Source organism: Crocuta crocuta, unplaced genomic scaffold (assembly GCF_008692635.1).
Source record: "Crocuta crocuta isolate KB4526 unplaced genomic scaffold, BGI_CrCroc_1.0 scaffold29, whole genome shotgun sequence".
Taxonomy (NCBI): Eukaryota; Metazoa; Chordata; class Mammalia; order Carnivora; family Hyaenidae; genus Crocuta; species Crocuta crocuta.
Window position 1 is genome coordinate 6,980,960 of NW_027533280.1, and position 26,818 is coordinate 7,007,777.

At 58.4% G+C, this 26,818-nt stretch overlaps 2 protein-coding genes across 2 annotated transcripts in view; one reads left to right on the forward strand and one right to left on the reverse strand.

Moving 5' to 3' along the window:
• The window catches only part of TPCN1 (two pore segment channel 1), a 58,383-nt gene extending 44,381 nt beyond the window's left edge, over nucleotides 1–14,002 (forward strand). The window contains exons 15-27 of the mRNA XM_077747915.1: nucleotides 2,077–2,133; nucleotides 2,215–2,268; nucleotides 2,783–2,855; nucleotides 3,747–3,854; nucleotides 4,652–4,723; nucleotides 5,269–5,358; nucleotides 6,545–6,660; nucleotides 7,388–7,434; nucleotides 7,941–8,009; nucleotides 8,170–8,254; nucleotides 9,015–9,154; nucleotides 9,299–9,379; nucleotides 11,575–14,002. Coding sequence (XP_077604041.1) covers nucleotides 2,077–2,133; nucleotides 2,215–2,268; nucleotides 2,783–2,855; nucleotides 3,747–3,854; nucleotides 4,652–4,723; nucleotides 5,269–5,358; nucleotides 6,545–6,660; nucleotides 7,388–7,434; nucleotides 7,941–8,009; nucleotides 8,170–8,254; nucleotides 9,015–9,154; nucleotides 9,299–9,379; nucleotides 11,575–11,697 — 1,115 coding nt within the window. The 3' untranslated portion in view covers nucleotides 11,698–14,002. The remainder of the gene's footprint in view (nucleotides 1–2,076; nucleotides 2,134–2,214; nucleotides 2,269–2,782; nucleotides 2,856–3,746; nucleotides 3,855–4,651; nucleotides 4,724–5,268; nucleotides 5,359–6,544; nucleotides 6,661–7,387; nucleotides 7,435–7,940; nucleotides 8,010–8,169; nucleotides 8,255–9,014; nucleotides 9,155–9,298; nucleotides 9,380–11,574) is intronic.
• Nucleotides 14,003–14,213: 211 nt separating this feature from the next.
• The window catches only part of SLC8B1 (solute carrier family 8 member B1), a 23,720-nt gene continuing 11,115 nt past the window's right edge, over nucleotides 14,214–26,818 (reverse strand). The window contains exons 11-16 of the mRNA XM_077747916.1: nucleotides 24,067–24,208; nucleotides 21,405–21,526; nucleotides 19,654–19,807; nucleotides 18,847–18,927; nucleotides 17,398–17,462; nucleotides 14,214–15,351 (exon numbers count right to left, since the gene is read on the reverse strand). Coding sequence (XP_077604042.1) covers nucleotides 15,154–15,351; nucleotides 17,398–17,462; nucleotides 18,847–18,927; nucleotides 19,654–19,807; nucleotides 21,405–21,526; nucleotides 24,067–24,208 — 762 coding nt within the window. The 3' untranslated portion in view covers nucleotides 14,214–15,153. The remainder of the gene's footprint in view (nucleotides 15,352–17,397; nucleotides 17,463–18,846; nucleotides 18,928–19,653; nucleotides 19,808–21,404; nucleotides 21,527–24,066; nucleotides 24,209–26,818) is intronic.

Here is a 26,818-nt window from a genome sequence, read left to right on the forward strand (position 1 = left end):
AACAGGATTGTTTGGCCTTCAGTCTTGTTTTTGTGTATTCCCCCCGTTACTCATTTCCTGTGCTGTCCAGTGTGGTGGCAGCTAGTCGCCCAGCCACGGGAACCACAGCTCAAATGCCTGTCACCATGTATGGCTAATGACTACCAGCTGGGCAGCACAGAGAAGGAAACGTCTGTTGTCACAGGAAGTTCTCTTAGTACTAATTGAGAGATTTGCCTGAATTGAGTCTTTCTAAGGAGCCCTGGTTCTATTTCATGGGACATGGTGTTTAGAGGCCACAGTTCGAAATGCTAAAGGTGCTCACTGCTTGGGGTTGGTTATTATTTCTAGGCTTTCCGTGCACGGAGGTGGGATTTTGTCTTGAAAGATAAAGCATATCAGGAGTTTCTCCAGAGATTTCTAATTCAAATTTGGGACTGTTGTGTTTTTACCTAACTTCCTCATTCTTTCATATCCAGATCTCCTGTCTTAAAATCTAGGTTCCCAGCACCACCCGCACAATTGCTCATTTGCTGTACCCCACAGGAGGCTCCTAACATCTCCCAACCACACAGACCCACCACTCCAGGGACAGACATCCAGATTAATGTGTGTCAAGGTCCCAGTGGCTCCCCCTCCGTGTGGGTGTGTCACCTAATGCATACACATTTAGGTTTCTTTATTTCATTTTCTTTTTCATTGTCACAGATTGCTCTTTTTTTTATATTTAATTTTGTTTTAGACTTCTGTAAAATGTCTATGTGGGCCCCGTTCAGATCTATGAAACAACGTATGTTTAAGGACGTCTCATTTATATCCTGTCGAACCTCCCCAGTGGGAGGCTTGGTTTATTCTTCCATTTTTTTTTTGTAAGAACGCTAAGTAGGTGCATATACCTGCCTGTCCCCGTGTCTTAAATAAACAGGCACATACTTGATTTGCTTCCTTCCCTACCTTGCTTTTTTCAGTTACAAATATATCCTGGGGACCCATCGTAATACATAGAGATATATAGAGATGTTCCTCATTTCTTTCTAGAGTTGGTACTTCGCCGTTTTGTGAACATGTCATGTTTGATCCGTCCTGTTCCCCGTGGATCATCTGCCCTCATGATTTTTGCCCCCATAGATTGTTCTCCTGCAAATGGCGTGCAGTATACCCTGTTTTGGGTTTCACTAGTGCCTCGCTGAGGTGGCCCCCTAGAAGAGGGATTTACATGAAAGGCCAAATGAATGTGTAATTTTGCTAAGTTCATGTAGTCATCCTTTTTTTTTTTTAATTTTTATTTATTTTTGAGAGAGGAGAGAGAGAAAAACAGAGCACCAGTGGGGGGAGGGGCAGAGAGAGAGAGAGGGAGACACAGAATCTGAAGGCAGCTTCAGGCTCTGAGCTGTCAGCACAGAGCCAGATACAGGGCTCGAACTCACGAACCGTGAGATCATGACCTGAGCTGAAGTCGGACGCTCAACTGGCTGAGCCACCCAGGTGCCTCTCGTGCCGTCATTCTTAAAATCACACGTCTCTAGGGGCGCCTGGGTGGCTTAGTCGGTTAAGCGTCCGACTTTCGCTTAGGTCATGATCTCGCGGTTCGTGGGTTCAAGCCCCGCATCGGGCTCTGTGCTGACTGCCAGCTCAGAGCCTGGAGCCTGTTTCAGTCTGTGACTCCCTCTCTCTCTGACCCTCCCCTGCTCGCGCTGTCTCTCTCTCTGTCTCTCTCCTAGAAATAAATAAAACATTAAAAAAAATTTTTTTTTAAATCACACGTCTCTAGGGAAGAGCAAATGTTTTAATACCCAAACTTCTTTTACACGGACTTGGCAATAACCTGTAGGTGTTCCTGAAACCGCTGGTCCCTGCAGTGACGTGGAGGGTGTTTTTAGAAATCCAGAGCTATCTCCTGAGCAGAAGCACTGGCTGGCGGAGCTCCCGTGGTAAAAGCACGGAGCGGAAAGAAGCCACCTGTCACATGGGCGTGTGGGGCAGTGCCCAGGGCTGCTTGCGAGCATGGGGGCGGGGGCGGGGGGGAGCTGCAGCTGTGAGCTAGAGATTTGCACACCCACCTGTGCTTCCTCTGTCTTATCATGAGCCTGTTTGCAGACTTGGTGGTGGCCGTCAACGGGGTCTGGATCCTCGTGGAGACCTTCATGCTGAAAGGTGAGGCCTGGCCCGGCGACCGGCCCTCCGGTGGGTGTGCCTGGTGCCGCCGTGCTCAAGCCCCCGCCTCTTGTGTTCCAGGCGGGAACTTCTTCTCGAAGCACGTGCCCTGGAGTTATGTCGTCTTCCTGACCAGTAGGTTCCTGACGAGTAGGCTTTGCTGAACAGCTGGGCCGGGAGAACTTTGCTTTGGGACCTCATGGCTCTTCTCGAAAACAGGGAAACTTCCGTCTTGTGACAGGGAAACTTACGTCTTGTGTCTGAACACCCTGAGCACACTGCATCGCCCCGCCCCGCCCCGTTCCCTGCCTTGACCCCCTGTCCGGGCCCTGAGCCCCGTGCGCGTGGGCACTGTGCTGTGTTGTCACTGTCGCGTGCCCAGCACAGGAAAGGTGCTCAGGAAATGTCCGGTAGCTGGACAGACAGGTGGCCGGGGCCGGTCCCAACGAGGGGGAGGGAGCATCCTCCTCTTCAGCGGGTTGAGCAGCCTCTGGGCGGGGCCTCCCTTGGGGGAGGGACGTGGTGGGTGTGACATGGCCTGTCGGGGAGGCTGGAGACCTGAGGAGTCTCAGAGGGGGAAACTGAGCCAACCCAGGTGTGGGAGAGGCCATGGTCAGAGCCTCGGCTAACTGCCTCCTTCTGTTCCCAGTCTACGGGGTCGAGCTGTTCCTGAAGGTGGCTGGCCTTGGCCCCGTTGAGTACCTGTCCTCCGGGTGGAATCTGTGAGTGGACAGCATGTGTCTTACCCACATCTGAGCCTCGAGGGCCCTCCCCCCACACCCACTGCACACACAGCGTTTCTGCGGTGACAGAGGAAGGGCCAGGGACAGCACAAGGCCTTTGTCTCCTGACACAGCTCCGCCTGTGGCCCCGGGACAGCCCAGGGTCAAGTGCTTGTCTCACCATCTCAGGCCCCCTTGCCCGCCGCCCCTGGACGTGGCCTCTTAAGGGGCCTTAGCCTGGCGGCTCTGCCCGAGTCACTCTGCCCCAGCATCCTGACAAGGAAGCTCTTTTCTCCCCTTTGGAAACCACACCGACCGAGACGGAGGCTCCGCCCCCAGCCTTGGTCAGCAGCTGACCGGGGGTGGTGATGAGCCCCGAGCGGCTCTTGTCCCTGACCCAGAGACCTCGGAGGCCACCTACGGCCCACTTAGGTTGGCTCACCCGTGAAATCAAACTACACTCACAAGGTCTCAGTCTTAACAAATAGAGGAGTCAGGGAGGAACCGTAGAAGGGGGTGCACCATGCTGTTTTCAGGGCCTTCGCACACGAGTGCAGAGGACGGAGGTCCCTGTCCCCACAGGGTGGCCTCTGGGTGGGAATCCCGCCCTTTTCCTCCGTAACTCAGCAGTGTCAGTGGTCAAAGGACCCAACGTATACCGAGAGACAGTGCGGGACCTTGGTGGGAGGGGCTGGTTCTGGGCAGTTCTGATCCCTGCTGTGTGTGCTATGCCTGGGGGGCTGGCCAGGCGGCTGCTTCCTGAGCGGTGCGGCTGCAGGCCACTGCCGGGCACACCCTCGCTCCTGGGAAGGCAACACTGAGATTGGGGAGCGGGGAGCCGTGGTGGGGAGGCAGGCCCCATGGACCGTGGCTTCTCCCTCTCCCTCCCAGGTTCGACTTCTCTGTCACGGTGTTCGCCTTCCTGGGACTGCTGGCTCTCGCCTTCAACATGGAGCCCTTTTATTTCATAGTGGTCCTGCGTCCCCTCCAGCTGCTGAGGTGACAGGGCTGGGGCCGGGGAGAGGCGGGCAGGGGGAGGGCGGGGGAAGCCCTGGGACTGATCTGGGAAGTGGCCAGAAGGAGCCTGCAAGCCTGGTGTCAGACCCTCGGCCTCCTGTGGAGGCACCCAGCCCCTGTCGCCTTCCTGCGGGGACGTCTCCTCCTGTCCCCGGGACCAGCAGCCTCGGACTGTGGAGAGGAAACACGGCCCGTGGCCCGGGGGAACCCGGCCTGCACGGTCCCCGCTGTAACCTCAGAAACACACGTGCTCAGAGTCATAACCAGAAGGCTGTGGCCTCTGAGGGGGCGAGGGGCACGACCCCATACGTGGCCGCCCTGGGAGAGGGGTGGAGGTGTGGGAAGGCGGGAAGGTGGTCAGGGCCGCGGCTCTAGAAGACCCTGCAGCCGTGCCCCAAGGGTGGTGGCCGTCTCCTCCCCACGCAGGGCGTCCTCCCTTTGAGGGGTCCAATGACCCCTCCCTCTCCGGGCTCCTCCGTGGGTGTGGCTTCTGGTCCCTTCTTTCCGAGGTTTGCCGCACTGGCCCAGGCCAGCCCCTGCCCCTCTCAGGGCCTCCTGGCTCCGATGGAAAACCGCGACAAATAACCATTAGCGAGAGACTGGGACGCGGCGGCGGGTCCCGAGTCCCTTCGGGGAGGGCCGTCCAGCCTTGGTGTCCCGGCCCCACCACCGCCCCCCCTCAGGGCCTCGAGGGCCACCCGGCCCGTGGCAGCAGGGGGAGCGGGACTCAGGTGGGCGAACTTGCCGGCCTCTGAGCGTCACCTGCTCTCTTCCCTCAGGTTGTTTAAGCTGAAAAAGCGCTACCGCAACGTGCTGGACACCATGTTTGAGCTCCTGCCCCGGATGGCCAGGTACTGCCCCGGCCCCCGGCTCCAGGGCCAGGGCCGCGAGGCTGGCGCCCCCGAGGGGGCGGCGGGGCGGTAGTCTGGGCGGGCGGGGAGAGGCGGAGGCCCGGAAAGGANAGGACTGACACGGAGGGTCTGACGGGTCTCCGAGGAGGCCGCGACGGTGGCCACCGCGCATCTCCCTGGCGCCACTTTTCTCCTCTGACCTGTCTGAAGCATCTAGTAGGGAGGGCAGGGAGCTGTCACCTCACTTACCACCTGTGTCTACATTCACAGGTAAGGGGTCACCTGTGAGTCTACCTTCACAGGTAAGGGGTGAATCTCTGGTAAAGGGGCACCTGTTCCTAGAGTCCTGACTCGAACCGTTTTTGACCCCAGACCTGAATCACGAGGCCCCTTCCCTGCAGGCACTTTCCAGCTGGTAAACCTGGCTAGGGGCATGCCTGTCCGTCAGTCAGCTCAGTGGGTCTGAGGACGCCGGGGCCGCCGGAGGCGCTGGGCTCTCCTGCCTGGCCCTGAGTCGCCCTGTCCCTTCTGACCCTCCTCCCCAGCCTGGGCCTCACTCTGCTGACCTTCTACTACTCCTTCGCCATCGTGGGCATGGAATTCTTCTGTGGGACCCTCTACCCCAACTGCTGCAAGTGAGTCCTTGGTGGGGGCCTGGAGGCCACGGAGCCTGTGTTTCCGGCGGGGAACCCGAGCCAGCCCGGCTGAGCGGGTCCCCCCAAGCTCAGGGGCCTCAGGGCCACACCTCTCCCGGCCTCGGCACCCTTTCAAGCCCTGGGAATCCCTCTGCCTTGCTTTCAGCAGCTCAGTTCAGTGCAGTAGCTAAGTGAGAGACCTGGGATCAGAGGGCCGTCTCTGAAGCAATGACATAAGCAGGTGTCCCTGTCCTCAAGAAGGCCTCTGTCATCTTGCCCTTTGGGCCGAGGTCTTCAGGCTGCCACAGAGCCAGGAGCAGCCTGGAGCCCGAGGCCCGAGGCCCATGGCTTCCTCCCACTTCTCCTGGGGCGGTGGGGCCTGCGCAGACGCGTCACCTCTGGCAGCCTGTTGGCATTAGACAGACGGATCCCCACAAGGAAGGCCCTCTGGGGACGGGTGGAGAGCGGGGAGCACAGCCTCCCACCACCTCTCCCTTTCTGCAAGCCGCCACATCAAAAGCATCAATTCTCAACTCACAGTGTTCACTTTAAACTCTGGCCCGGGAGGCCGCCAGCACAAGCGGTTTCCCAAGACACTGGCCACCCTTCCGGGCGTCAGGCTGAGCTCAGAACCCAAGGCAGATAGCCGGGCCCCAGGCCTCACAGTGCGCAGAGTCACCAGGGCGGCTGCCGGAGGCCAGGCCTCTCTCTGCTGAGCCAGTTGCCTGGGGACCCCGGGACCAGACGCATAGGCTTTCCGGCCTGAATGTCGACAGATCAGCCTAAAGGACTGGAAGGCAAGCAGCAAGTCAGCTCTCAGAACAGGGACGGCCTCTCAGAGCACTGCAGCCAGGCCCAGGGCAAGCCGGGCCAGGAGCTCCCTCTCCGCGGGGCCGCTGCCCCACACCCAGGCTCTGAGCAGCTCCCAGACCAGGGAGATCCCTTCCTGGCTTCTCCCTCTGGGGGCTGGGAGGGAGGAGGCTCCAGTGGTAGCAGAGGAATGCCAAGTGGACACAGAAAGGCCGGGGGTGGGCCTAGGGTGACCCGACAGGTGAGCAGGGTCGAGGCCTTCCGTTGAGCCGGGAACATGGGCAGGAGAGCTGGGGGCTGGGCCAGGACCTTGGACTTTTGTTCTCTGTCGAGGGGACCAATTTCCTTGTGACTTTCTCTCTGCTTCCCTGGCCAGCTCCAGCACAGTGGCCGACGCCTACCGCTGGCTCAATCACACCGTGGGCAACAGGACTGTTGTGGACGAAGGCTACTATTATCTCAATAACTTTGACAACATCCTGAACAGCTTTGGTGAGTGCAGAGGCCCCAGGCGTGACAGTCCCCGGGCACATAGCCTTTGTCACGGCAGGCCCCAGACGCAGTGGAACAGAGCCGTCTGAGGCCTCGCCTGCCGGAGCTGTTTGCCACATTCTCCCAAGTCCCCCCGAGTGTCAGTGGAGCCCATGGTTTGCCCTGTCCCAGGGGTGAGGCCCAGGCCAGATCCCAGCGCTCATTCCCTACCAGGCTCCGCTCCTGGGAGCAGAAGAGCTTCGTGCTCTGCTGGAAGGGGTGCAGCCTGATGCTAGAGGGAGCCCACCCCCTGTCCCAGCCCCACCAACCTGCCCCAGGGCCTGCACTGTCCCGACTCAGGCCCACCCAGCCCTGCTCTTGGGCTCCATGGAGAGGCCGGGGCAGGGGCAGGGCACAGCTCGCGAGGACGGGGAACCCCTCTCGGCATCCCAGATCTCTGCCGAGTACGGTCTGCCCGCTCTGTCCCCACCATCCACCCCCAGCCCTGGTTCGTCACAGGCAGCTGAGGCAGGGGGCACGCCCGTTTGGGACCGGGCCAAGGTTGCAGCATGTCGGGGGGATGGGGCTCTCAGGGAGGGCTGTGGCCAAGACTTTCAGAACTCACAGCCCAAGTGGGAGGCCATCGTTTAGGCGCATAGTACCCAGGATAGGTGCAGAGAGGCCCACCTGAAACTGACTTTGAAAAGGGGAGCCTGATCAAAACCTCCTCTACCCTTCCCTTTGGCAGTGACCTTGTTCGAGCTCACGGTTGTCAACAACTGGTACATCATCATGGTAAGGACTCGGGCAGCTCCTGGGGGCGTCTTCCCGCTGGCCTCTGAGGCCACCGCCGGTCTTGCCTGGCCCTGGATGGGATGCACCACTCTTCTGTTCCCCGATGGGGTCACACAGGGCTGGGGTTCTGCGGAGTGCCCACGGTACGGGCTGGGCCCCGGGAGCCACCCCTCTGCATCCGCTAGATGTGGCTTCTGTCCCTGCCCATTAGCCTGTGGGTGTCCGACCTTNGGAGCACTGTGGCAAGGGCGGTTGGTTTTTGTTTTCCGTTCCCTAAACCCTTCCCAGTGCCACCGCCTTTGGGACTCAGCTTCCCACGTTAGTCCTGAGCCCCGCTGCCCCGGGGAGCTCCGAGCCTCAGGCAGCACAGAGGAGGTTTGAGCCCCCGGGACGGCCGTCCCCTTCCTGTGTCTCCCACAACCCAAGGCAAATCAGGCGGGGGCTATCCACGGCGACCCGGTCCCACCCGGGCCACCCGCTTACCAGCTGCCTCCCCCTGTCCCCAGGAAGGTGTCACCTCTCAGACCTCCCACTGGAGCCGCCTGTACTTCATGACTTTCTACATTGTGACCATGGTAGGTGCCCGGCCCCAGGACACCCTTCACCAGCCACTTATCTGGGCCGTCAGCTGCCACTGCCGGGTGGGCGGCAGCCCGGGAAGGAGGGGCCGGGCAGGGGTAGCTGACAGGCTCTGCTGAGCGCGGGCTCCACAGTCACAACCCCCCCCCGCCCCAGGTGGTGATGACTATCATTGTCGCCTTCATCCTTGAGGCCTTCGTCTTCCGTATGAACTACAGCCGCAAGAACCAGGACTCGGAAGGTCTGTGCGGGCAGCTGTGGCCCAGGCGTCCCCCACTGCCCATCTGGCTGGCAGCGCAGCTCATAGCTGTCTGGCTGACCTGTGATAGCCCCCTCACTCACACCGATTCTCACATGTGTAACGGCCAAAGAAAGCTCTAGATCTCATTTTAATTTTTTTTTTATGTTTTATTTATTTCTGTGAGAGAGAGAGAGACAGCGTGAGCAGGGGAGGGTCAGAGAGAGAGGGAGACACAGAATCCAAAATAGGCTTCAGACTCCGAGCAGTCAGCCCAGAGCCTGATGCAGGGCTCGAACCCACAAATCGTGAGATCATGACCTGAGCCGAAGTCGGACGCTCCACCGACTGAGCCACCCAGGCGCCCCTAGATCTCATTTTTAGAATAGAAACGTTACGTGTGTGAGATGAGAAAAACCACCCAGCAGACGGGCTCCTCGGGAGCACAGCACCTCTGTCCCGCCTCCCCGCGCCTCCCAGACACTCGTCACCCGCCGCGCGTGTCCCCTTTGGTCTCACCTCCGCCCACAGTGCGGTTCTAGATTTAAAGGCTGTAAATGTTGCGCCGGGTGGTTCCTCCTTCTGCTCTATCACCGCAGCTCTGACCACCGGCAAAGGGCAGGGAGGGGACGGGGGGGGGGGGNCTCAGAGAGGGAGCCTCAGGCCCCCCGCCGGGGCAGCAGGGAGATGGGTGAAGCTGACCAGGCCAGACGGGGGGCTCTGAGCCCCAGGCCCCTTCCCAGTGCTGGCCTCCCTCCCGCAGTTGACGGCGGCATCACCCTCGAGAAGGAGATCTCCAGGGAGGAGCTGGTGGCCGTCCTGGAGCTCTACCGGGAGGTGCGGGGCGCCAGCTCGGATGTCACCCGGCTGCTGACGGTCCTCTCTCAGATGGAGAGACACGAGGTGAGGGGCCTCGGGGCCGCTCCCAGGGGAGGGGGCAGGGTTTAGCTTAGCGCCGGCCCTCCCCCGCCGCCCCCCTCCAGCCAGCCCCGGGCAGGCAGCCAGGGCTCCCGCTCGGGCAGTCCCTGAGCCTCCGCTCTTCTTCAGCAAAACTCCGTGGTGTTTCTGGGACGGAGATCAAGGACCAAAAGTGACCTGAGCCTAAAGATGTACCAAGAGGAGATCCAGGTAGGCGCACCCCTGCGGACGCCGTCTCAGGGCTCGCCCCGCCAGCTCCTGCCTAGGAGGGGGCCCCTGCTGCCGAGCGCGGGCTGCTCTCCGTCCCTGCGTGAGTGTGGGGCCGCGTTGGCAAGCGGGGGATCAGGGCCGTGCATCGGGACCGCTGGCGTCCGGGACTCGGGGTTGGGCAGGACGTGGGCTCGGCCGTGAACCCTCAGCCCTTCCCCGATGTGAGCAGCGGTCCGGCGCGCTCTCTCCCTGCGGCATGGCCACCAGAGCGTCCTCCAGGACGTCACCTCCACTCCTTACTCTGAGCCAGAGCCGCAGGTGCACTGAGTACCGCGGGACAGAGACGGGCACAAGGGAGGGGGCCGTGCTGAGCTGGCAAGGGCGGGGCTCTTCAGAGAGGCTGGAGTTTCTTTTTTTTAATGTTGATTTATTTTGAGAGAGACAGAAAGCGAGCACAACCAGGGGAGGGGGGAGAGGAGAGAGAGAGAGAGAGAGCGAGAGCGAGCGATAATCCCAAGCAGAGAGAGAGAGAGAGAGAGCGAGCGATAATCCCAAGCAGGCTCCACACTCATCACAGAACCTAATGTGGGGCTCGAACCCACGAACCGTGAGATCACAACCTGAGCTGAGAGCAAGAATTGGATGCTTAGCTGACTGAGCCACCCAGGCTCCCCTGTTTGGGGAATTTTTGTTCCCACTGAAGAGAACGGAGAAGTTTTTTTTTTTTTTTACAAAATCTCCCCATCTTTCCACATTAGCAGCTAAGTAAATGACCTTGCAAAGTGCCTTGCGGGCTGACGTCCTACTTTCCAGGCAGAGAACCCACGGACCACAGGCCACCAGGGTGCGAGTCCTGCTTTGGGTCTTCTGTTCAATCCCCAGGGCTCGGGGGAGACTGTCCCATGTCACCTTCGTGACTGTGCCGTTGCTGGCACTCTCCCAGAGTGAAAGAGAGAGAAAATCCTGTTTCCCCACCGGGATAGTGATGCCCGGTGTCCACGCCCAAAAGGCGGGGAGGCTGCAGTCCCCTGATCTGACTTACCCCTTCTCTATGAAAACGCAAGGGGCGCACAGCCACAGAGCGGTTCAGGAGACAGGAGTCACAGGGGCTCGAAACTAACAAGCTTGGCGTCAGAAAACCTGGGTTCGAGTGCCGGCTCTGTGACCTTGGGCGAGTCACCCAGTGCATTCCCACCTGAGGAATGGCTCACAAGGCAGGGGAGAGGCTTCACGTGGCCACACGCTCCACTGCAGGACTTGTCCTTTGTCCGCCTGCCTGTCCACTCCCAGCCTCAGTTTTCCCCAGTCCGGTGAGGGGTCACACAAGAAAGCCATCTCAGTCTTTTTGAAGCCATCAAGTTCTGTGGTTCAGACTCTTTAAAAACGTAAGGTAGATGTTTTGATTCCTTCATTACCTGAATACCTGTCCCTGAAGACCTTGGGTGACATAACAGTAATGGTCTCAGGCGGGTTGCTTTTTTTTCTCCCAAAATCCTTTCACAGCCTTAGTGGAGGGCGGTGCAGGCAACATGGGAGTTAGGAGAGGCACTCAGGTTCATCCCGCTTTCTGCAACTTGTGAGCCTCACTTTTCCCGGGAATATAATGGGGACACCGTTCCTGCCAAGGTCAAAAGGGATGACGGCAGGGAATCCCTTTGTAAAGGACAGAAGATTATGTCCACAAACAGAGAATGATTAGTACTACCTGGGCTTCACTTAAAGAGCTGGTATGTGCCAAGGAGAGTATTTATAAGGAGGTCTGCAAGCCTCTAATTAATAAGGGAAAGATTCTTTTTTTTTTTTTAAGTTAATTTATTTATTTTGAGAGAGAGGGAGAGAGCAAATCCCAAGCAGGCTCCACACCGACCGCACAGAGCCCGATGCGGGGCTCGAACTCATGAACTGTGAGATTATGACCTGAGCCGACATCAAGAGTTGGACGCGTAACCAACTGAGCCTGTCTGGCGCCGCAGTAAGGGAGAGGTTTCTCTTCGGGCCACATTCAGGATCCCAGCAGGTCCAGGGCTCAGGGGACCTTCCACTCACAGTTGGGTGACTTGCAGCCCCGCCCCCTCTGTCCTGAGGCTCCTGGTGCCCAATGTGTGCCCGGGGGCCCCTTCCGGTGGGGATGAGTGTAGGGCTGGCTGGGGGCGGGGGTGCAGCCCGCTCAGCATCCCGCCTACTCTCTGCTCTAGGAGTGGTTCGAGGAACACGCCCGCCAGCAAGAGGAACAGCGGCGACAGCTTGGCGGCAGCAGCCAGGTCCCCCCCTCCCTGCAGCCCCCAGGCGGCCGCCAGCGCTCCCAGACCATCACCTAGCCCCCGCGTGCGGAAGCCATCTCTTCTATGCAATAACACATAGTATTATTTTACTACGACGTATTGAAGAAAAAAGGTGTGTGCGCGTGTGTGTATGTAAACACACACGCGCACACACTCATATATATGCACATATTTATATATAGGAAGAGAGAAAAGACAAGATGGGGTCTGGTGTGTAACCACCTTGCCCTGTTTTCCTTAACCCCAGATGTCACTTTGGTTCGGGGGGGTTGGGCCACCGTGAACTCTTCCTAACGTGGAAAGTTCCAGAAGGCCCCCTCAGAAGAAGACCACTTGGGTAGATCCCGCCGATCTCTGCAGGGCCTGCCTTCAAAGTGGGCCAGCCCTCCCCAGGCCAGCTCCAAACCGTCTTCCCGGTGGCTGCTCTCACACTCCCGCCCTAGCTGACAGCTTCCCACTAACTTGCCCCGCGGCACGGGGTTCCTGGGCGCTGCTTTAGGGACAAAACCACTTAGGAGGAAAGAGCCTACATCCTCGGGGTTAGTATTTCTATATATATAATAATGTAATAGAACATTCCTTTGGGGGAACAGTGCCTAGGACCTAATGGAAAGAGTAATCAAGGGGTGTGATTGTACCCATGCGGTCAGATCTCAATTAGCCGGTGCTGGGCAGCGAGAGACTGTGAGTTTCACGCCCTGGCTCAGGAGGCCTCTCTCCCACGCTTCCTTTGGTTTAACCCTCTTTGCCGCAAATCCTTCTGAAGTAGCACCTCAGCCCAGCGGGAGGAGGAAAGCAAGCAAGAGACCGGGCCGAGGGCTACCGCCCCGGAGCAGCTCCTGAAATGGGCTTTCTCCACAAAGTCCCTTCTCCTTGTGATTGTCTCGGTCGAGCAGACGCTGGGTAACACGGGCAGGCCCTTCCCATTGTGCATCAGGGCCTGCTGCGGGGCAGAAGCTCGCCGCGGGATGGCCACGGCGGCCCTGTGGCTGAGCCCCTGCCCGGCCACGCAGACAGCTCCCTCTGCGCCTTGAGCAGTCACCTCCGTGGACTGGACCAAGGCCAGACCCGGGGGGCGGTGGGGGTGGAGGGGGCTCCACTCTGCGGTGTTGCATTAGCAGAGGTGGTTGATGCACAAGTAGGTCTGGGTGAGCCCTCGATCTTGGGGGAGTTCTCGCTGAGGTCAGTGTGGCTGGGGCAGGCCCGGTGCTTGAATCCAGAGAAGGCGACGGGTGGCAGCTCCTATGAGCGCGGCTGGTGGCACAGCAGAAGCGGGGTTAGAGCAGAAGCGGGGTGCTGGGCTGCAAACCTAGCCTGACATCCTGCCCCTCACCCGGCTTCCCAGCTGCCTCCACTGCCTCCCCAGACTCAGGACGTGGGCGGGCAGAAGGTCCCCCGCCAGGCCCTCTTCCTAGCAGAGCAGGGCCTGATCCCAGGGATGCCTTGCTGGTTCCCCACCTCCCCCGGCCATGTGCAAGGCCAAGCCTTTCCGGCCCGGAGGGGCTGCTGACTGGGGCCAGCGCTGCACAGCTGTGTCCCTCCCGGGGAGGAGTGGGGGGCTTGTTCTTAAAGCACAGCCCTTTGGGGAAACAGTGAACCGGTGAGCTCCCCACAGGGCATCGTCCTCTCCATCTCCGAGGGCCACCGGCCAGTCCGGGCAGCTCTGCGCCAGGCCAGAAGCCTCTGCCCTTTCCAGAGAAGGAACTTTATTTGCACAATTGGGTGCCTTTAAGCATTTGTGTATTGAAATGGGTATTTTGGAAGCGGGAGTCGAGGGACGGCTTACAAAGGATAGGTCTTCTGCCCTGAGTGCCTGGGCCTCATTCTAGTCCCTTCCCCGGGGAACTGAGGAGGGGCGCCAGGGTAGTTGAGGCCCCCGGTGTGGGGGGTGGGATCTAGTCTTCCCTCCCAGCCCTGTCCTCTTAGAAAGGCCTGGTTTTAGCCGGGATGGATGGAGCGGGCCAGACTCCCGTTGGTAGTGGGCACCCTTGTCATTGAGGCTGAGGACAGCTGGCCCCTGGGTGAGCTCTGGGGGACCCAGGACATCATCCAGCTCAGATGCCCCCTCACCTCCCGTGTCACAGCTGAATGAAACCAAGGTCAGCCTCGCCAGCAGCCGCGATGGCATTGTGCCCTGCCCCGCTTTGGGGGGATGCCATCTGGTCCCTTCGCCTCGCTTCCCTCCCCCAACCCTGCCTTACTCCACACCACGCGACAATCATTTTGTATGGCCAGCGGGAGCAACACAGCAAGGTTTTGTACATCGGTGTTTTGTTACCTAGAAAACCCACTATGTCTCCGGGTTTCTGGCATATTAATAAAAAAGGCCTCTGCTTTGTAAGCGTGGCTGCTGCCTCGTGATTTCCATTAAGTGCCGATCCTGGCTTCCGGTTATTGTGGGGAAGGGGGGGAGGGCTCGTCCATGGTCAGCCCTGACCCCCACCTCAGCCCCACCCCTCGGTGTGCCGCAGAGCTCGATCCATCAGGCCTTTGGCCCTGGCACCGGCCGCTTACCACCCGGCCCAGGTAAGAAAGAGCCAGTAAGAGCTGGGTCTGTTCCTTTCTGTACACTTGAAACATTTAATAATTTTTTCACTGGAAAGAAAGACCGTTATATCCCTTTGCCGCCGCTGGCACAAGGCAGTCGGGCAAACTGCCAAGGTGCTCCTTCGAAAGTCAGGTCAGCGGAGGGACAGCGGGAAGGTGCTGGGGAGCACTCCACGTGTCCTCCCTGGAGCTTTCGGGCCTTGTGACCGCAGCCCAGGGCTCCCCCTGAGGTAGACGCAGGGCACAGTCAAAACGACTCCTGTCTCGCAGCTGGGGAGACCCAAGGCTCAGGACACAGAGGTGTTTGCCGACAGTCAGCGGACCGCTCTGGAGGTAGAGGCTAGAGCCGTGCCGTCCAAGCAGCCAGAGCCACGTGCCAATAGTTTGGAGCCATGGAGCCATATAGTAGCGCTCACTTCCCCTGTTTGTTTGGGCTTTTATTAACATGGAGACTAGAAATTCCACAATCAGGTAGGTGTCTCACGGCCTCGTCTGCCGGGTGGTGCAGCTGGAGAACTCAGCCCAAGGTGGCCTGAGGCCCGTGGTGTTCCCCCCACCCTCGGAGTCACCCTGACCGGGCCCGGCTTCGGCGGCAGTTTGAGGGAGTCCCGAGAAGACGCAGGAAGGCAGCACGATGTGGCTCCAGGCCCCAGCACTCCACTGGTCTTCCAGGACCAGCTTGGAAGGCACTCCATCATCCCTTTCACCTTCCAAGAGGCTCCACCAATGATCAAGGACGTCTACCTTCTGTCTGCAACTCTGTCCATAGCGAAGCCCGGTCTCCAGCGTCCCAGAGGCGAGGCTTAGCTGGTCACCCTGCGCAGGGCAGCAGCCGAGACCCCCCGCCCCCCGGCCTCCGCAGCGCCACCCCAGGCCGGGCTTCCATCTCGCTGTCTGCAGTGATGCCTCCCGGCCAGCAGGGGGCCCCCAGCCACGCGGCGCGGCTCACACACTTTTCAGGTGAATCACCCCAAATTCGGTAAGCAGGGCCACCACGAGGAAGCTGACGTAGAAGAGGAGCAGGCAGAAGCCGTAGACCTTGTCCAGCTGGAAACACTGCAGGGGGACCGAGACCAGGGAGCAGACGAGGCTGAGGCCCAGGGCGCCCGCCAGGACCCACACCAGCAGTCCGTCTGGCTCCAGCTGTGGGGGAAACAGGGAGAGGCTGGGTCACCGCAGCCACCAGTCCTACCCTCGCCAGCGGCCGGCGCAGGGCCTTTGGCCCCGTGGGATGGCACGCCCCGCCCTGAGGTCCCATGCTTTGGAAAGCCACCGTACTTGTGGCCATTGGTCATGGTAACCCTAGCAAACTAACACGGTCTGTTACATGTGCATGTTTTGTGCAGAGGGTGAAGTTCAAGCTCTCAAGCAACACAGAGGAGAAAAAAGAAGTGTGATGATCCTCTCCCTGCTTCTCTTCCTCCTGGGCTTAGCATTAATGACCACGGAAGACTCGATCCTGGGTGCTGTGCTAGGTGTTTTTACCCGGCACCATGTAGTCGCTCCTCTTCCCAGCCACCTGTGAGGGGAGCATCCTTCCCCCAACGCACAGGCAAGGAAACTAGTTAGTGCCAGAGCCTGGATCGATATCCAAGCTCTTAGCGATACCCCAGCCTGCCTCCCTGCACAGGGACACATATGCACACGTGCATGTGGGTACACATGCACGCGCGCGCACACACACACACACGGAGACCTGCACATCCATCCTGAAACCAGAAACGGAATCATATGTGAGATCGTGTTTAAAAGCAGCCTGTGTTTTCCAGCCAACACCAGCCCCCAGTCGTCCATCCACAATGCCTTCCATCCTAATTAGCAGAAGCAGGGTTTCCTAAACTCTGCACAAAGGCAGTGGAATGCATGCAGGCATGTGCGTGCACACACACACACACACACAGAGGCATGGGCACGTGCACACCACAAAGAGCAAGAGAAGGAAGAAATCGGCCCCTCGGGGAGCCAACCCTAAATCCTCATTAACCGGAACTGCCTGGGAACTGATCATGGAAGAAGCCTACTGAACCCATGAAGAGTATAAACAAAATTTGCAGCCCGTGTTTACCTTTTAGAAAAGCAAACTTTCCAAGCAGTGAGTAGCTATTTGCCTGTGGGCGTCACCGTGAAGGCTGGCCCTGTCACCACCTGCTTGTGACAGCTCGGCCACAAGAGTCACCGCCAACCCGAGCCCCTGGCTGTCCCCACCGATAACGGCATCTTCCAGCCCCACAGCACCTCAACTGCTCCTGCGTGGGAGGCCGGCACGGGTCCCCCAGAACAGAGATGCCCGAGGTGCAAGGCCAACTAGCGGCTGGCGGGTCAAATCTGCCTTGTGCTGGGTTCCGCTTGCCCTGAGCAACATCTGAGACTGGAGAAAGTTCCCCTAGGAATCCTGCTTTCCTCTCTAGAAGATCTGGAGGTTCTGGCCACATGAGGCCTGCCTGAACCACTCACACGTTTTGGATACCTCCCTGGTCCTGACAAGTGGTGCCGTTCTCAGCCTTGTTTAGAATAGGGTTTCCCAAGCCACCTGCCTTCGTCAGTCCCCTGGGAGCTTCTTTTAAAATGCAGTTGCCAGCCCACTCCCACCGGAACGCCTGGGTCAGGGGGTCTCCTGCCCCCCTTGGGCATCCTTGAAGCGTGAGAACCTCCACTCAGTGTGTCACAGAACCTTCTCGAGGCCCCTGCGGGGTGGCCTGTCCTCCAGCCTAGTCTGTCCTCTGCGGGCAGTGTTGGGAGGCATTCAGCCTGGCACTTACCGCATGCACGCTATCCAGGGAGCCTGTGGAGATGCCATCAAACCCACTTCACAGGTGAGGAGACTGAGGCCCGGAGATGTCCTAACTCACCCAAAGTCACACAGCAAGAGACTTATCTGATGGGACCAGGACATAAATCCAGGGCCTTCCTGACACCCCTCCCCCCCCCCCCCCCCCCCCCNCAGACGTGTCACAGTTCAGACAACGCCTCTGCCCAGCGAGTGTGTACTGCTGAGATGGGAATGTTCTCGCGCTGGGGGACAGGAGAAAGGTGAGGGGAGAGAAACTCAGGTCTTGATCTCAGGGTTATGAGTTCAAGTCCCACACGGGGCTCCGCATTGGACTTGAGGCCTGCTTTAAAAAAAAAAAAAGAAGAAAGAAGAAAGGAAAGTCCTAGAAGGGGCCCCTTGCACAGGGTCCGGCCACTCACCTTCACCTCCGCATGGCTCCTGGAGATCTGCAGTAGGCAGCCCAGCCCTACTCCTACCAGGATATCTGTCGCCCGGCTCAGGAATTTGCTGAAACAACAGCCCACAGCCCCGACCGCACACCCCTCAGCTTTCCTCGTGCTCTATGCACCCTCCCCCCAGGCCCCCAAACCCTAAGGAGACCCTTTCCAGTTTTAGCCGTTTAATGCACATCTCTCACTCAATCTGCAAGGAGGGAATGAATTCACAGAAGTACTTGGTCCCTGGTAAGCACGGGGCTTCCTCCGGCTAGAGGGGGTGACTTGGGACAGAGCACAGGTCAAGGTCATCTATGGGTGTTGTTCAAGGGACCCTGCTCCAGGCAGGGCTCCTTCCTTCCCACCCCAGCCCGAGGGATCAGGAGAGGCCACCAGGTCTCAGTGGGCACAAAGGACCCCCCTGGAAGTCCCCGGTCAGCCAGGGAGTTGCAAATGGCCAGCGTCCGCCCATTCTGGCTGTGCTGTGCGGCCACGGCCCTGCCCTAGGCTCACCCCTCAGGCCCTCGCATCGGGGAGCCCGGGGGCGGGGGGAGCTGCATTTCAAGTGCTTTCAAGTAATATCACTTTAGTTCACAACCAGCGACATCTCCCGTTTGCTGGGCACACGTTATGTGCCAGGCACTGGCCTGGGTGCTTTACCCCCATCATCAGTCTTCATCCCGTCCCATGCTGAATTTGCAGATTGCTGAGGTTCAGAGGGTAGATGTGTGCAAAGCCCTGAGGCCACACAGCGGGTGCCTGGTGGCCCTGGAACTGGGACCCGAGACCGTCTACTTTTAAAGCCCTTTCTTCTCAGCCCCAGGGGGCTTGTCCTTGTCTTTTCCATCTAGACCAGGGCATGGCAAGTTACGGCCAATCCGGCCCACTGTCTGCTTTTATAAATAAAGTTTTATTGGAACAGAGCCACGCCCATTCATTTCTGTATTGCCTATGGCTGTTTCCACACAACCACAGAGGAGTCAGGTAGTTGCAAAAGAGGTTGGCATGGCCCACAAAGTCTAAAATATTTACTCTCTGCCCTTTAAGAAAAAGTTTGCCAATCCCCAACATCTATAGGCCATGACATCCATTAGCAAGAGGGGGAGGGTCTTCCAAAGGGCACACAGAAGCTCAGCATGGAGGCATCTGCTGAAAATACCATGGCCCTTAGAGTAGTATCTGCCGCCCACGGAGGGCTTGCCAGGCACCAAGCATTTCTGTCACCTCATTCAACCCGTACAACAACTCTGCTGAGGTCACCCCTCTCTCAACACCCCCATTTTACAGATGAGGAAGCTGAGGCCCAAGCAGCTACGTCACCTGCCCCAGGTGGCGCAGCACGAGCCAATGCCAAGAGTGGAGCACGGCGCACAGCCACGGCTCCGGGGGCCTGTGCCGCCGGTGCCACGGGGAGGGCAGCCCCCTGAAGGATACTCAAGATGATGCCGCCGAAACAGGCGGAGAAGGCCATCCGTGGGTAGCCCTGGCGCGCCAGCGTGAAATCTGAGAAGGCATCTGCACAGAAACGAGAGGCCGCCTTGAATGGTGGTGAGTGGCACCCCGCGGGCCTCTGGTCATTCCCTCCTTATTCTTAGCCGCAGTCATTCCATCAACACTGATGAACGTGCATCGGGGCCTTGCACTGGCTGCCTGGGCGCTCGGCCACAGAATCCCATGCACAATTCCCTCCCTAATCCTTTCTCTCCCATCCCTTCCCACCCGGGGGCAACTCTGGGGGTGTGGCACGCCATTACCGCTAGCACACATAGCATCTTTACGCAAATTAGGAAACGGTACCCCAAAGGGTGAATGGAAGGAGATCGAGATTTTAGCCCCCCTAACTCCTTGTCTGAATGCTCTTGTGCAGTGCACAACCTAGCTAACCCTATCTGGCAGCCAGCAGTTCGAGAAGGGTATAGGTGTGCCTGCATGAATGCCCGAATATGTGGCGCAGCCATGTACACATCAGCATGGATGGCGGGAATGGGCTCCGTGTCCCGCCCGAACTATGAGGAGCCACATGTCAGCACGTCACACAGAGGGAAGAGGTGAGGGCTTCTAGAGTCTCCTGGCCCAGGTACGGACCAGGCCATCTCCCCACTATGCCCAGTTATGGTCGCTCCCAAACGGCAGTGGGCCTGAGCACACGCTGAGAGCAGCTGCTCACATACACTCCGGCTAGGGGAGCAAAGGGCAGCGAGGTGACTGCACTCATCCCAGACCCACCCGGCCCCGAGCCACCTCCAATGCTGTTCCCCCAGGCCAGCAGCGTGAGCCCCAGGACGGTGTTGCTCAGCCGGAAGACGACACCCAGAGACCGCAAGATGTTCACCACCTCTGTGGCGGCGGCGTTGATCCACAGGGCGCTGGTCAGGAAGCCCAGGAATGCAAAGATCTGGGGAGGGAACGGTGCGCTGATGGACCGAGGCCAAACCCCGACAGGGATCCCGGTCCCCAGCAGGGACATGGCCTCAGTACCCCCATCAGTAAAATGGGATGATCACAGTACCTACGCCCTGAGATTGTCATGAGCATAAATGAGTTACCAGATTCAAAGCAATTAGTGCTTGGCACGCAGTACATGCTCAATAAAAGGTTAGCTCAGTATCACTCCTCCGTCCTAGCTCTCTTCAGCTTCCTGTCTATGGGCCAAATGCTGCCCCACGACCAGAGAGAGAAACTCCACCCCATCCAGCCTCCCTCCAGTGCCAGGCGGCTACGACTCTGCTCCCTGCATGTTCTGGACACACCGTCGACGTGACCGCACACAACACGCGGTCCTTTGTCACTGGCCTCATTCACTCAGCGTCATGTCTTCAAGGCACATCCGCGCTGGGACGTGTACCGCTTCAAAGCCCGCAATTTTTTAAAATCAATAAACAGTAAAAAAAAAAATAAAATAAAATAAAAAGGAAACTTTAAAAGTCAACTCTGGACAAACTGCCTAAAAATTCCTCAGGGTGCTGCAGGGTGGAGAGAATGGAAAAAAAAAAAAAACCCACCCAGGAACACCAGACTGTTCCATCCCTGGACCTGGCTGTCGGAAACACTCTTCCTGCAACAGGAAAGGGCCTGGCAATTCCTCAAAAAGTGAAACGGAACGTCTGACCCCACAGTTTCACCTAGGAAAGCACCCAAGAGAAACCCAACCTCTCCGACACAAATTTTTACACAAAAGTTCCCAGCAGCGTTCCTCGTAACATCCCCGAAGTAGAAAGAACCCGCGTCCATCAGTGACGAACACACTAAATGTGCTGTGTGTCCGTCCAGAGGATGGTGCTCAGCCATGAAAAGGAGTGATTTGCTAATCCCTGCTAATGCACCCAACAACCTTGAAAACGTGAGGCAAAGTCACAAAAGACCACATATCGTATGCGTATGTGTCTGTGAAAAGTCTAGAACGGACAAATCCACAGACACGGAAAGCAGACCGGCAGTGGCCCAGGGCTGGGGAAGAAGGGAGGGCAGCGATGGCCGACAGGTGCGGCTTTTCTTTCTCGGTGTTGAACCGCTCTAAAGCTGACCATGGTGATGGCTGTATAACTCCGTGAATGAAATAACCACCGCTGAATCCCATACTTCACGGGGTGAATTGCAAGGTATGTGAATTACATCTCAATAAAATAAAGCTGTTACAAAAAAATAAATAAATAACCTTGAACAGGTACAAAGCTGTCAACAGTGTGGGGCGCCCGGGCAGCTCACTTAAGTGCCCTGACTTTTGATTTCGGTTCACTGTGAGTTCAAGCCTCGCTGGGATTCTCTCTCTCTCCTCTTCTTTCTCTCTGCCCTTGCCCACTCATGCGGGCTCACTCTCTCTCTCTCTCTCAAAATAAACTTAAAAAAGAAAACCTATCAAAAATGGCTTTAAAGACCCGTCATCACAGAAAGGAAAGTGATCACGGGCCTAACTGCTCAGGGGGCACAAACAAACATCTCTCTGCGAGATTCCAGGGTCCCGCCTCCCACGCTGGAGAACTGAGGATTCTTACCCAGTGACACCTGGGAGGCTCACTGTTGGATGTGGCGAAAAAGGTCACTGCAGCCAGGGCTGTGCCCGCGATCACCACCACGGCCCAGACAGGGAGCAGGCCGCCGATCTCGTAGAAGCCATCTGCAGAGGGCCAAGAAAGGGGGCTGGGACTGTCCACTGCCTCCGCGCGGCCCCTCCTCCGGGGGGCACACGCGTTCCCCAGAACGGGTGAGAGGGGTGGTGGAGAGGAAGGCCAGGGCTGAAACTCACACTCCACTGCTGGACGCGCGGTGTGCCCGATGCCGCCCCAGGCACTGCAAGGGGGCACAGACATTAAAGCAGAGCCCTTGCCTCAAGCTAGTCACATCAGAAAGGCGGCCGACATGTGAGAGATGGACTCGAGGACGGGAGGGGCTAGGCCCGCTCACCACCACGGTCCGCTCCCACGCCATGGCAGACATCACTAATCAACCATGATGCGGCTGCCTCCTCAAACTCAGCTTCAAGGCAGCCCCCTCCGGCCAGGCACTGCCAACAGGCGGAGCCTCCCTCCACCAATGAGCTGGACAGTCATTCCCGCGCCTCCCTCACTGGACCTGGAGCCCAGCACCTGCTCTCTGGACACACCCATGCCACAAACCAAACCAGTAAAAGTTATGAAAGATCCAGGGGCTTCGTATCAAAACACGAAAAGGAGGAAGCCCTACCTAGGGGCGGGCAGCATGCTCTGGAATCTTCCACACACAGCCCTTTCCACCACTGGGGGGCCAGTGCTGGCCCCGCAGGCAGCGGATGGTCTGGCTACCCAGACCCCTGCATCCCGTTCTGTTTCGGTCTAGCTCGCCGGCTCTCCAGTGTCGCTGGCAGAGGAGTTACACGAGGGAGCTGATGCCCCAAATCGTGTCCCCGATATACTGAGCATGGATCTCAAGGTAATTTTGACAGAACATGGTTTGGGCTGGTAGCGCTGGCTCTGGAACCTGATGCCGGGGTGAGGGGCCCTTTCTCTGTAGTTGCTAAGCCTGAGTTTTAGGAGGTGGCCAGGTGGGGGGCGGTCAGGAGGGGGCGTCTTTGAGTGCTGAGGATCCAAGCTGAGGCATAAGCAGAGATGGCGTGAGGCCACAGGAGAAGAGGGGAGCGCCGGACTGGGAAGGAACCAGGCACACGGTGCCATCAGGAGCCGAAGAGGCTGGGGAAGGCGGCTGGCTTGTGTGATGGCCCGGGGGCCGTGGACTCGTACCGAGAGGCACCGGGGAGCCATGGAGGTCTGTGAGTGAGGGGGTGACCACAGCATATGAAAAGCGGCACTTAGGAAGAGGGCTCTGGGGGTGGCCTAGAGAACGAGGGGGCTGGGAGACTCTACCGGCGGACATGACACCCCCTCGCACAGGGAGCCGAGTCTGAGGGGTCGGTCCCTCGGTACGGTGTTCAGCCCAGAAGGGCGTCACAAATGCTTTAGCCTGAACCAGAATTTCCCCAGTGTGGACCGTCCATCACCGGACGGTGTCGGCACGTGGACAAGATGCTGCCACACCAGAATCATCTCGGGCGAGGGATTCCCCCTTCGGAGAAAGTCTCCGTGGGCGCCGACAGGTCTGTGACCTCCACCGCCTGCCGAACGCCCTGTGGAACACAGGCTTCCGGCTCAGGTGCTTAATTTTTATCGTGTTGATCTTTGCAGTTACCTGCCGTGTATCGGCAACTAAGCCAGCTTCCTACCAGTGCAGGGGATACGGTTTCCTTCGCACTAAATTTAAGTTTAAAGACAGCTGATTCCAGAAAAATGTCAAATATAAAAGTACACGGAGTGAGAAAAATCACAAAGGTGGCTCATGAGTGACTACGCCTGGGAACTATGGTTTTCAGAAACCGTAAGAGCAAGGCCGGGGACTGGGTCCTCGCGCTCAGCCGGGAAAGTAAGACTGAGGAACGAGACAGCCGGCACCCCCAGGGGGCGCCCTTCTCAGCTCTGGGATCACACGAGATGCCCTGATGGACTGTCTCACTGTGTCCCCCCCCAAAATCAGGGAGGAACCCCCCCCAGGGAACATGGCGGCTGTTTCATGCTGACGCCCGGCCATGCGTCTGCCACCAGAGCCCTACCCCCTCCACCTCCAGGTGACGCCCAGGGGACAGCGGGACAGGCAGGCAGCACGAGGTACTACAGGCAGACGGCAGGAAGCAGCCTGAGCAGCAGGAGATGGGAGACGCCTGAAGACACGGGGCGTTTCTTTAGCCAGAGCAGGTCAGAAAAGGCAAGGGCGGCCTGGAGCAGACGGACACAACTCACATTCCCCAGCCAGGCCCCCAGTGGGCAGCGGAGGCGACGGCTGAGATCAGGATGGCAGACGCCCCCGGTCGGGGACGCCCTTCTCCGCGCCAGCCAGCTCTGCCTTCAGAAGCGGGGCCCCGAATCCAGCCTTCTGCATTCTGATATAAGACCCCCGAATATGTGAACGCCGGCCAACGAGCAGAGGGCTGGCCGTGGCCCCCGGGCGGCAGCCTCCATCCAGAGCCGGCAGTACCGGACCCACGGAGCGTCTGGGTGGGGTCCCTTACAGCACAAGCATATATTAAGTGCCTGCTGTATGTCCAGGATTCTGCCGCTGGCCCGACGCCCTGCTGAGAAGAAAGCCCCGGAATGTGGGGAAGGGGGAGGCGGCCCAGGGCCGGATACTCACAGACCCCCGACTGCAGGGTCAGGGCCACGACCAGCGGGCTGGTGACCAGGTGCAGGCAGTTGAGGGGCCGTTTCCAGTTGCCGTCTTCCTTGTCGGGGTCCACGACGGGGACGGTGAGCAGCAGGACGAGCTCCACGGGCAGCTGCCAAGGGCATGAAGGCGGCGGCGTCACTAGGGAGGCCGGCGCCCGGGCTGCCTGCACCAAGGCTCGGTTAGGCGAGAACACGGCCGAGGCACCGACCTAGGGCGGGCCCAGGCCAAGCACCTACATTAGTCTCCTAACTGCTGCTGAGACACCTTTGCCAGAGCGGAGCGCCTTCCAGCAAGTTCTGGGGAACAGGTTCCTAAAATCAAGGTGTCGGCGGGAGGGAGAATTCGAATCCGTTCCCTTGCCTTTTCCAGAATCCAGGGCCACCTGTGTTCCTTGGCTCGTGGCCCCCGGACCCGCCAAGCTGTGCTTCCCTTATCACGTCCCCTCGGACTCCGGCCCCCTCCCCTGCCTCCCTCTTTCCCCAGAAGGAGCCTGGTGACGACATCAGGCTGCCCAGAGAATCCGGATAGTCTCTGCATGTCAAGATCCCTAATCACGTCTGCAAATCCCTTTTGCCATGAAGGTAACAAAGTCGTGCTTCCGGGGATGGGGACGAGGGCATCTTGGGGTGCGGGGGGGGAAGCGCTTATCCAGCTGACCACAGCACCTCATCCACTGATCCTGACAGCAACCCCATGCATAGGAACTATCCTTTTTCCGCCTTCAGACGAAGAAACTGGGGCTCAGAGAGGTTAAGAAACTTCTCCAAAGATGCACAGAAGGGTCTGGGAAGCCGGGATACAGGGCCAGCTCTGACGAACCCAACAGTAACTGAATTAGTAACAACACGTACACAGTGCCCCCGACATACAAACCGAGAGACATTGCACGTTTGTACTGCAATACAAATATTGCACCTCAATAAAGCGAACGTCGCAATAAAGTGAGTCCAGGGCGTGTTTTGGTTTCCCGGAGCACGCAGAAGCTACGGGTCCCCTATACTGTCGCCTGTTAAGTGCACATAGCCCTATGTCGATAAAAATGTACGTCCCTTAATTAAAAAAATACTTTGTGGCTACAAAATGCTAACCGTCATCTGGGCTTTCAGCGAGCCGTAATCAGTGACCACGCCAAATAAAGTAATAATGAAAGTATGAAGTACCGCAAGAATTACCAGAACGTAACGCGGGGCCCCAGAATAAGCAAACGCTGTTGGAAAAGTGGTGCCCACAGACCCGCTAAACGCGGGCTGGCCGCAAGCCTTCGACTTGAAAAAGATGCAGTATCTGTGAAGTGTAATGCAGCGAAGGGCAATGAGACGGAGCAGGGGTGTCAGGCTCCATACTCAGCCCTCCGCGTACTACTTTTTTTTTTTTTAATGTTTTATTTATTTCTAGGAGACAGAGAGAGAGACAGCATGAGCAGGGGAGGGTCAGAGAGACAGGGAGTCACAGACTGATACAGGCTCCAGGCTCTGAGCTGCCAGTCAGCACAGAGCCCGATGAGGGGCTCGAACCCACGAACCGTGAGATCATGACCTAAGCGAAAAGTTGGACGCTTAACTAACTAAGCCACCCAGGCGCCCCTCTGCGTACTACTTTTTATTGAATTGTCACAGCGACCGTCACAGGCTCGACACTGTTCACAATGCTCCAATCCCTTCCTGCAACAGAATTCAGCACCCACACGCTTTGTCCGGTGATTAGAGTCTGCAGAATATATCGCCCTGCCCCACTGATGGTGAACTTGGCCACGTGACTCGCTTTGGCCAACGGGCTGCCGGTGAATGCGGCAGGAGCAGAACCTTAAAGTGTGCTTGCAAAGTTTGCCTTGGCCTCTTCGGCCCAGGCCAGAGCGCATGCCCAGCACCCACGGGCCTCAGAATGAGACGCGAGGTGGACCTGAACCTCCGAGCACAGCCTGAGGTCCCCCCCAGACAGCCTTCAGGCCTTTGAATGAGAATACTGTCCTTGGAAGTCAGTGCAACTTGGGGGGGCTGTTCCTCACACGGCACTGCTGCAGCAGAAACTTACAATCACAGTCATCCCAGAAGGAAGGCGCTGTATCATTCTCTCCATTTTATTGTGGAGGAGACTGAGGCTCAGGGAAGCCCAAGGTCATGATGCCCCCAGAGCCACCGTGGCGGACAAATGACTGTGGTATTTGCCCCCTGGAAGAGAGGAGCCTAAACTGCCTCCATGTTGGTGGCCTCCAGGTTCTCTCCAGGAGGAGACACGGGCTGTGAGGTGGGACCCCGCCTCTTTTGTTCTGGGTGGTGAAAGGCATCTGCAGCCGGCCTGGGCGCCCGCTCAGGTCTAAACCCCAGGACGCTTTCGCCCAGGGAAGCAGCAAATGGTCAGAACAACCCAGTCTCGTTCTCATTTGAGCTCACCTTGACCTACTCCCACAGGCCAGCCCCAGACTCCCGTCACCATGTCAAGAGGGGTCCCCTCCCCTTCTCCCTCTGTCCCAGATGCTCTCTTTCCTCCGTGGAAACTTTCCTTCTGGGACTCGGCAGAGTCCCAGGCCGAGCCACCAGCCAAGCTCTATGACTCAGTTTCCCCATCAAGTCCCAGGTAATCTATTCTGTGAGGGTCTCAGCAGACCCCAGCCCCTCCACTCTCATTCAGCTGGAGAAGGTTGAGTGGCCACTGTCCTGCTGCTATCATGGAGCCGTGAGCCTGGCTCCAGGCACCCCCCCCCCCCACTTCCCACCCTGAA